The sequence below is a fragment of the Actinia tenebrosa genome, unplaced genomic scaffold (genome assembly GCF_029948245.1).
Source record: "Actinia tenebrosa isolate PJP-AT-01 unplaced genomic scaffold, QUT_ActTen_1.0 PGA_scaffold10__47_contigs__length_13832649, whole genome shotgun sequence".
Classification (NCBI taxonomy): Eukaryota; Metazoa; Cnidaria; class Anthozoa; order Actiniaria; family Actiniidae; genus Actinia; species Actinia tenebrosa.
Genome location: NW_028292570.1, coordinates 1087049 through 1097566, shown reverse-complemented (window position 1 = coordinate 1097566; position 10518 = coordinate 1087049). Strand labels below are relative to the sequence as shown.

The 10518-nt window shown below is 35.1% G+C and overlaps 1 protein-coding gene and 1 long non-coding RNA gene across 2 annotated transcripts; both read left to right on the top strand.

Moving 5' to 3' along the window:
* Window positions 1-137: 137 nt before the first annotated feature.
* On the top strand, window positions 138-9679 carry LOC116299788 (uncharacterized). The gene is made up of 5 exons (XM_031708500.2): window positions 138-522; window positions 2225-2315; window positions 2886-3069; window positions 4986-5210; window positions 8601-9679. The coding sequence occupies exons 1-5, from the start codon at window positions 391-393 to the stop codon at window positions 9262-9264; spliced, it is 1296 nt and encodes a 431-aa protein (XP_031564360.2). The 5' UTR covers window positions 138-390; the 3' UTR covers window positions 9265-9679.
* LOC116299789 (uncharacterized) lies at window positions 6902-7614 on the top strand. Its single transcript, XR_004197516.2, has 2 exons — window positions 6902-7309; window positions 7496-7614. It is a non-coding gene; the product is annotated as an uncharacterized LOC116299789 (long non-coding RNA).
* Window positions 9680-10518: the final 839 nt, after the last annotated feature.

Here is a 10518-nt window from a genome sequence, read left to right as displayed (position 1 = left end):
GACCAATCAGCACCGTTAAATTCTAAAATCCCGACCAATCAGCACCGGTAAAATCTAAAGGCCTGACCAATCAGCACCGGTAAAATAACAATAAACCGTTGCCACGGAATCCAAGCAACTCTTGTCCTTGAGTGATTCAAAAAATCAGGAAGGGATTCATAGAGATTTTGGCGAAAAAAGCTTAAAAAACACTCGAATTTTGAACACCGAATGAAATATTTCTTTCACATTTCATTCTAGAAACCTTTGGAATCTAGAATTCGAGAATCAGTACGAGAACAGTAGGAGGGAGCCAGAGATATCGAGCGATAAGTATCTTGCTTTTTTCTGTATTCTATAGCACGTGTTTTTGCTTGTCTTTGGTTTTTCTTTTTTTCTTTTTCCTAGATTATGGCCCAATTACCCAAGTTTCGAAGAACCCAGAGTGAAGAGCCATGGCTGAAGCCAACAACTGACAAGTGCCACGACGAACAGAAGAAGAGTAAGCAGTTCGAGAACTGCAAATGTAAACCTTTGGAAGTTGTGAGTCATACCGCACTTTTAAATTTCCTCGTTTGAAATGATAGATATATTTATTTCAAAGTTTTAAATGATCAATTTTAATTTAAATGATCAAGCAGTGCATGTTGAATTGAGCATTGTAATTTTAAGATTACTCGAGTGCTTCATGAATAGAGCTGTCTTGTTTTCTATTGTTTATCGTACTTACACGCTCACTGAAGCCTAAAATTATTCTCAGCAACAAAGAAAATTTATAGTTCAGCGACCTTTATTTTGTCAGGATAATAGCTTAATAGAGTGCAAATTATAGAGTACAAACGATTAATCCGTGAAACACTTATTACTAAATAGTACAAAATAAAGCTAAATTAAACAATAGAAAACAATGGAATTTGCATGAAATTGTGCTATTTAGTATTACTAAAGTTTCACGGTTATAGGCGAGCCGTGACGGCTAAACTAGAGTGCACGCACTAAAACCCGTGAAACAAATACTAACTTTTAGTACTAAATGGTGATAAATAAACAATAGAAAACAATGGATTCTGTATGAAATAGTACTAATTAGTACTAATCAATGTTCACGGATTTAGTGCGTGCACTCTAGTGCATGTGTGCTACTCAAGGGCGCAAATTTTTAAATATTTTTAAACACACTTACAAAAACTGAAACAATATTTTATTGTACATGCTTTTCCTTCATATAATTTCTCATGTTTGCATTTTCGTATCTATTCATTTGCGTATTGAGTTGTTACTCTAGTAAACGCCCGCGCGTGCCCTTGTCATGCATCACTGAATTCCTATGTTTTGTCTAATCAAGTGCTAACTATAATAATAATACAGGGTTCATGCTACTCCTTGAAACCCTTGAAAACTCCTTGAATTGAAAACATGTTTTTAAGGGCGCTTGAAAAGCCCTTGAAAATAGAGAAAACGCCAAAACTCTTGGGATACTCTTCAAATTTAATGCAAACTTAATGCTATTTCTAATTTTCCTTTTAAAATATATAACAATTGAAATTGATTGAAGAATTTGAGTATAGTTTGTAAATAGCCTAGCTGAATATCTTGGTACTCTCTGGTAAAAATGCATATATTTAAAAATCTATTTATCTCAGCGTAGTGGCCCCGGCTGAATTAGCTGCACTGTAACATTGAATCAATGTTTAAACCACGTTCTAATACAAAAAACTTTGTCCTTGAAAATCGAATTTTTGTGCTTGAAAAGTGCTCAAAAAGTCCTTAAATTTTGTAACGAAAATGTAGCACGAACCCTGATAATAATAATAATAATGATAATAATAATAATAATAATAGTAATAATAATATTTTACAACCACCACTCCCAATACGGGGCTCTTCCGTGAGGTTCCCTCCACATGCACTACCACTACGTTCTATATTTACAACATACAACACTCAACTCACATGTTGATTTTTACGGAGGGAGGAAACTTGAGAAAACCCTCGTAGCATAGGAGAGAACAACACATCAAACAAACTCAATAGTCCCCTTCACAGTTGAAAGGTAGTCGTGCCTTTGCATCAAAGCGAGACAAACAGCTTGTAATGATAGAGACCTCTTTTTAACACCTTGTACCATTATTCACATGTCTCTATCAGCTATCATCTCTATCATATATCTTGCTATATTAGAACTAAGGGAGGAAAGCAGTAAGATTTATGAGTTTTTCTTGTATTGTTCAAATTTCTTGTTCAGAGCGACAGTAGCAAAAGTATAATGGTGTCAAATGCATCGAGTTGCACACGGGATGTCGACGCTTCTGCTCATCTTGATCATGGTCAAGCAGGTAACTGATTGGTTGCAATATTTGTGTTCTATCTTTGGGTCTATCTCCAGATTGATATAATTTATACAGCACAGGTGACATCACAATACCAAAAAAAAAAAAACGATACCAGCTTTCCAATCTATAGAACAAGTCACAGTAGTCACGAGTAACAAGCATTTGACACACTGGAGATAACCTATTCTTTGTTTCTAAAAATACTTAAAATATCTAAGCTATTCTTTTATAGTTTATTTCAATTCATGTATACACCTACTTGCAAGAATGTCGTCATACGAAAATAGAACATTATTGATTTAGTGGGATAGGAATTTTATTAAAAAACAAAAGAAGATCACTGAAACTGAACTTTTTCTTTTGTCTTTTAATGTATTCCTTTCACACTAAATTACTAATGTTCTAATATCGTATGACAACTTTCTTGCATGTAGGTGTATATATCGTTCTGTTTATTGCTTTCAAATGAGGCTGTTGCTTTTTAAGCTTACAAACATTTTTTGAGGTTGCACGCTTTTAGTACTGTTTTGTACTCTAATTTGACTCCGATTTTTTTAAAATTCATTTATTTAGATTTTAACTCTACTGTATCTGATGGGCATGACAAAGAGGGCATTGACAAAGTAAGAGCACTTGCGTCTGTCTTGGTATTATTGAGGGATAAATATTATATTTCAAACTCCCAAGCACAAGAAATTATCAGGCTGTGGAACAACATGGAAGACCATGATAAGCAACGCACCAATTTTGTACGAAGGTAAGAGACCAGTCTTTTATGACCCCTTATGCACCAATCAGTGTGAGTCCTGTGGGGGGGGGGGGGGGGGGTGGGGGAGGAGGTGGTATTTGGGCCAGGGGTGGGGATTTAAGAGCAAATGTGCGCCTGGGTCAGGAATTTGATCACTTATAAAAGCTTAATCTGTTGTTTCTTATGTGTATATTGACCATTTATTTTATTATTTGTGGGGCAAGGTCATTAAAAAAATTCAGGCTCAAGAGGGGAGGCAGTCTCCCTCACATCCGATTTCAGTGTCAGTCGTCACACAATGCTCCCTAGCGTTACAATAAAAAGAATGGAAAACATGTCAAGGGAATGTCATTTTTTATGCAACAACAGAGAGGGAGAATTAGAAAATCCCTTTTAAACCCTGCCTTTATCATGAGGGATTAATATTCCTATGACTTGACAGCCTATTTCCCATGGGAAACTAGCTGTGGAGTCTTACACTGGAACATGTATCAACTGTCATCATAATAACTAGGATTGCACTTGGCTTGTTGTAAATTTGATTACAGTGCGACTACACCCACCAAGGTAACCCAGACAAATTTTCATACGAATTAGCCAATCAGGATTGAGAATTTAAACAATAGAAACTGTACAAAAATATATTACTTTATACAAGTGTTTGTATGATCAGAGTGAACAGCAACAACAAAAAAAAAAACAGTTTAAAATCCAGGTTTTATCAAATCATTTGTTATTCGGCGCCACAAATGTGATATGTAAATTTGATTTAATGTTGGGTGGCCTTGGTTGATGTAGTCTAATAGTATCCAAAGTGCCAGACATTGGAGACGGTTAGGTTGCAGAAACATTGGGAAAAATCATTAGAAAAAATATAAATGCCCTCGGGTGGGGAAGCAGATGCAGATCAATTTGCACTTCACAATCCCATTATAAATTTCATACATTTACTAGAAGTAAATGTAGGACAAAGCTAGGCAAGGGCATAGGAGTGATCCTGTAGTTCCTGCTCCAGGAATGTGGAAATAGGAAACATGCCTGTTCTGTGTGTACAGCTGAGTGCTGCTAGACACTTCTCAAGTGTTCTGCCAATCTCCAAGTGCTTTATAACTACACACAGCACAGCCAGCAACTTTTTTATTTCTTTTATAAATTTTTTATAAAAGGAAAAAAAAGCTGCTTGCTGTACAGTTATTGTAATTTGTATACAGTCAATTCAAAAAACGTTGTCGTCGACCAACTCAAGCCTACGCGACTGGACCGAAAGGAACTCTGGGTAGTAATCATTGAAGCTGAGTTGACTCCATAATCTTATCTGACTAGTTATACCTGGTTTACAGCACGAACCTTGGTTTACAGCACGAACCGTTTTTTTAATGCCTTGATATTTTCAGAATTGTGAACTGAATCATAACTACTTTATTTTTCTTTCCCTAAACCCAAAGACATGCATTTGATGGATTGAATTGTTTCTCGCCATTATTATCTTCACTACTAGCGGGAACAATTAATTCAGAACGAATATTAAACCGCTTCAGTGAATTTTACCCATATTTCTTTCGGTCCAGTCGCGTAGGCTTGAGCCGGTCGACGACAACATTTTTTGAATTGACTGTATACACATAGCACAGCAAACAGCTTTTTCATTTCTTTTATAATTTTTTTATAAAAGAAATAAAAAAGCTTTGCTGTGCTCATGACAGTGTGTATATACAAATTACAGTAACTGTTAATTTGGATACAAATGACAAAGTAGAAAATGTGCGTTGCATGCTGAGTGCTCCCATAATCCACTGGTTCCCAACCTATCATAACACAAGATTCATAACAAATATTTAATAAAACACTTTAATGGGGACAGAAAACCAGAGAATATTTTTAAGGTTTGAAAATAATAACAGTGTTAATGTTCATTCTTGTGGCAGACAGTACTCCCAATGGCCAGATTGCAATAGCTATGTTGAAGCTGTCATCAAAATGCTTTGTGAAATGTATCCTGGGCCAGTACTTTCAACGAGACGCAATAAACAATGGAATCTCATTTGCACAGCATACGAAAGAATAAGAGATGTTGTTATTGACAATCCCTTAGTTATGAGAGGGACTAGGATACAGATGGTGAAGATCCACCCCACAGCACTCTTTCAATGGTAAGCACAACATATGAAGAAAGTGTCTATGTAATTAAGGACCATGCAGAACCAGGCAGAGTGTGATAGACGTTCCCCCACTCTTGGCTCAAATTTGGTACACAGATAAGGGCTAGTGACTTAATTATTTGTGTGCAGTCTTTTCTTCAACAGAAGCTTAACGGTAGAGTTACCTCCCACTGATTTTAGCACCAATTTTACTAAAACAATGCACTCTCTAGAGCAAAATTTTGTTCAAATTTTCTACTGATATTATATTTTTAGTTGAATCAATCTCTTGGTTTTTAGCACCAATATTACTAAAACAGTGTACTCTCTAGAGCAAAATATTGACAAATTTTCTATCAATATTTTATTTTTTAGTTGGATCATTTTCTTGGTTTTTAGCACCAATTTTACTAGAGCAGATGCAATTAAACTATGAAATAAAATCAAACTAAATACTAACTAATAGTATCTATTTAGTGACTAATAGTCACTATTACTCAACCAGAACATCTATTAAACAAAAGACGCAAATGGTCTCTTGTGTATTTGTCTTTGTATGATGAATGTTCTGGTTGAGTGATGACTAAGCAATTAGTAGTAACTAAATAGATACTATTAGTTAGTATTTAGTTTGATTTTATTCGCGGTTTAATTGCATCCACTCTAAACCAATGTACTCTCTAGAGCAAAATTTAGTTCAAATTTTCTACCAATATTTTATTTTTAGTTGAACCGATTGGTGGCTACATTAATTGACATCCAGCTTTTATATTTTTGACTTTGTTTTGTCATGCAACATTTATCAGCCTCTGTCTGGTTCTTATATGGGCACTTTCTGAAAATATTATTCTATTTGCAGACCTTAAAATGCTTATAAGCCTTTACACAATATTTTCAGAATTGATTCTTTAAATAGTGAATAGTTGATTGTAAAAATAATTTGTCATTTGAATGTCGGGTCTTTGAGATATGAAGGTTTATATTTCCAATAATATGACTATGACGTAACATAAGGGATTTTAGTTATTTTGTGGCAACTTTTAATATTGAACGCTGGACATTTTTTGAAAACATAGTCATTAATATATTGGGAATATAAACCATCGTATCTCAAAGACCTGACATTCAAATGACAAAATATTTCCACAATCAACTATCCACTATCTAAAGAATCAATTCTGAAAATATTGTGCAAAGGCTTATAAGCACTTTAAGATAATGGCCAGTCAGCTGTCAGTCATGATAATTGGCAAAGGTGGTCTTAGCTCAGCCATACTGGTCAATATGGCCTAACCCCTGCGAAATGAATTCCCAACTTTCTGGGAATTCCTAGGAATTCTTAAGAATTCTTAGGAATTCCCAACAATTCTCAAATATGCAAATTAAATTTTAACACTTTAGATCTTTGATGTTAGAATTCCTGAGAATTCCTAGGAATCACACCTTCAATCACTGAGAAAAGCTTGGAATTTTTGAGAATCTTATCATTCTACCAAAGTCATCTGAGAAGTCTTGAGAATTTTTAGGAATCAAAATGTTAGTTTGGCAATCAGAGTTTACAGTAAATATTGTATGAAATATCTAGTTAACTACCATATTCTTAAAACAAATGCATAATTTATCTAACCTTGAGAAATTCATCGATTCCTCAAGGTTAGATAATACTACACTTCTAACCTTGAGGAATCGATGAATACGTTTATACTACATCTCCAACATGTTTTTAATACTTCTTTAAACATCCTAAATTATACCTTTCAATAAATCATATCGATGAAAGTAACGAGATTTACGTTGATAGACGCCATGTTGGCATGACTAACCGAGCCGGACTGGTGTAGAGTTTTGACCATATTTGGATACGGTTTGCCATATTTGGATATCCTTGCTTGCTCCGATTGGCTGATTCAACAGTTCGAATTTAGGCGGACTCTTCATTCAGTTATTGTAATCGTTCTTTGTGTTAAGCATGGATGGTTCATGGGGAATTGTGCTTCTAAATAGCCTGAAATCCCCTGAGAAAAACGGAGAACAACGAACTAATATGTGATACTTCATAACCTGAGGGTAATCTGGTATAGATCAACGAATTTCCAAGAGATTTCGCTGAGGTAAGCGATCAAAATGTCCTCTGTTACAAACCGATTTTTACAACATTGAAGTGTGACAATCTAGGAGGCTATATTTAGGTCAAAATCATAGCATTTTCTTAAATCTACTATTCATGGAAGGTTGTATTGAGATATGGAACCTGTTTCTTTTATATAATGTAACTAATTTACCCTTCGAATTTGTAGGTCTAACCTCCTGAAAACCTAACCTAACTGATGATGAAGTGCTGTACTTATAAATTATTAGCACGAGATGTCAATATTGCCTTGTAAATTTGGTGTAATTAAAGCTTATTTATAAATTTCTTATAGTTAAAAACTACCTGTATTAGATCAACTAATTCAGATATCTAAATTAAGTAGTTTACATCACATGCACAGTATTTTCAGATCTAAAATTAATATATTTTCACATTCTTTTGCATGTGAAATAAATTTGTATTAAAACATGTAAATTTGTATTTCACATGTTTTACTATGTCTAATATATAGAGATTATCACATGTTAAGAACTTGATATCGTTTTTATTCACGAGTTTTTCCAAGCGAGTGAGCGATATGATACGGAAAAACGAGTGAATAAGAACGATATCAAGTTCTTAACATGTAATAATTTGTTTATTACACATTTAAGGTCGATAAAATGAAAAACATTCCAGTTCCCAGTTTACTGTGAAGTGATATCGTATCACTTCACTGATATGGTTTTTATTCATGGCTTTATTACACGGATATTGACCCTAAATGTGTAATAAAAACTTGCATTCTTATTTTTATCCTCGAAATATATTTTTCATATGAATTTTCTGGTTCCTTGTTCTTCTCTTTTAATCAATATTCACAACAACACCCAGCTAGCCCTAAATATTCCTAGAAATTCTCACGAATTCTCAAATATACCTACCAATTCCTAAGAAATCCAAGCTAAGAACCATGAACTACATTGTTTCTAAAAATTCCTAGGAATTCCTGAGAATTCCTAGGAATTGTCTGGTCTATTTTCCTTTTGAATTTTAATTAAGAATTTCTAGGAATTCCTAGGAATTCTTGTTCGAATTACCGTGAAAATTTACACCTTAATTCCTAGGAATTCTTAGGAATTCCTAAGAATTCTTAGGCCATTATTCCTAGGAATTCCTAGGAAATTCCTAGGAATTCCTAAGAATTTCCAGCTTCATTTCACAGGGCTGAGTAATGCAAAGATTTGAGTGAACAAATTCCAATTCTGGCCAAATATTGTCTGATTACTGCTCTTATTTTCTGTATTTTAAGTAGTACAATTTCATTTCAGGTACACAAGCCAGGAGATTGAGAAGAAGAAAGATCTGGGTGTTGTTAAACAAGGATCAATGCCACTTCCTATAACCATACCATCATCAGAGGTTCCGCCACCATCAGGTGTTCCATTGCCATCAGGTGTTCCATTGTCATCCGCTGTTCCATTGCCATCACCTGTTCCGTTGCCATCAGCTGTTCCATTGCCATCAGCTGTTCCTCAATTATATCTTTTAGTTCCTATTCCATCTCAATTAATTCCTGAAAACACCTCAGGAATGGGAAATTTCACTCAACCTTCTTATAGTCCACCACCTCTTTCAATTGCAACTAAACATGAAATTCCAATCCTGCCGAAGCCCATGTCAATTCAGGTCACAGCCACCACAACAGTGCAAGTGGGTGTGTCAGGCTTATCTGAAAAAACAGCAATTAGAGATAAAAGATATTACTACCAAAAACAAAAAAGGAAAAAAGAAGCATCCAGTGTTACATTTAGAAAATATGTGCGCACTGATAAACCAATTGTCTGTGGTCAATGTAAACAGCCAAGAGACCCTGCATCACACAGGCAGTACTTTGGGAACTGGCATTGTGCAGCGTCTCAAACGAAAAGTTATGAACAGTGGAGGGATGAACTCAAAAAAACAAAAAAATACTGTAAGAAAAAGAAAGATTAAAAAAATGAAAAGAAGAAAAACAAGGGAGAAAAACAGCAACAACCATAAAACCTGCTTGTTGTGAGTGCTGGCCACCTTAACATTTGGAGGACCCCTTGGTCGAGGAAATGTCTGCTGGTCTTGCATACAACTCTTCTTGAACATGTCTTTTATCCAGGAGACCAGTCAATACTGCCTCTTATGGTAAAAAAAGTGGAAATTCCCACTGTTATACTGTTTTATATTAACTTAGGGAACATGAACTTATTATAAAAAGTATGATGTAATGTCCTGCTCACCAACAACTTGTTTCCATCCAACGCCGAGTGCTGGGCGGCGGTTAATTAGCCTGGCCACCTTAGCTTGACAGGCTGAGGAGGGTTGTGGACCCCTTGATGGAGGAAATGCCATCACAAAGCTGTTTTCTTTCAGCATCCACTTCTTTTTGTTAACAAACTTTTAATGCTGCCTAGCATGCTTGCTAGAAGGTCCCAAGCCCTTGAAAATGCAGAGGGAAAGTTTGCATTTTTTATTCTTCTTGTAATATAACCTTTAACGAAGTTTATAATTGGCCACTTTAGAAACGAGCAAGAGACTGGGTAGTGTTTTGAATTTCACTGGGGTTTTCGATACTCTTGAAAAATAATCAGTCTGTACCGTTATGCTCTTAACTGGTAGCAGTGAAAAACCAATTTCACAACTAGCCATTGGAATGGACTTTGCAGAATATGGAAAACCACAGTCATCTTATAGGGGGAAGGTCTAGGGGGAACAAATTTTGTGATTAAAGAAATCATCCTAAGATTAATAAGTCTGGCAAGTTTGAACATAATTAAAAAAACCCAGAATTATTGGCTGTCAAAAGTTTGAAAATTTACAAAGAATGTATGGTTACGGAGGGCAGGCGCTATTGGCCCCCCGCTTTTTTTTATTTTCCCATAGTAATCTCCCTTATATTGTCCAATCTTAGAACCCCCACTTTTTAGATTGTTCAGCAGCCCCTGTGTTACCATACATTCTTTGTAAACTTTTCACACTTTTGAAGGCTTGCAACTGTGGTTCTTTTTAATGAAAGGCATTCAAATTTCACAGATTTACTTATATTGAGATGCGTTAGAGCGGATGCAATTAAACCGTGAAATAAAATCAAACTGAATGCTAACTAATAGTATACAATTTAGTGCCTAATAGTTGCTATCACTCAGCCAGAACATTCATCATACAAAGACAAATACACAAGAGACCATTTGTGTCATTCGTTTAATAAATGTTCTG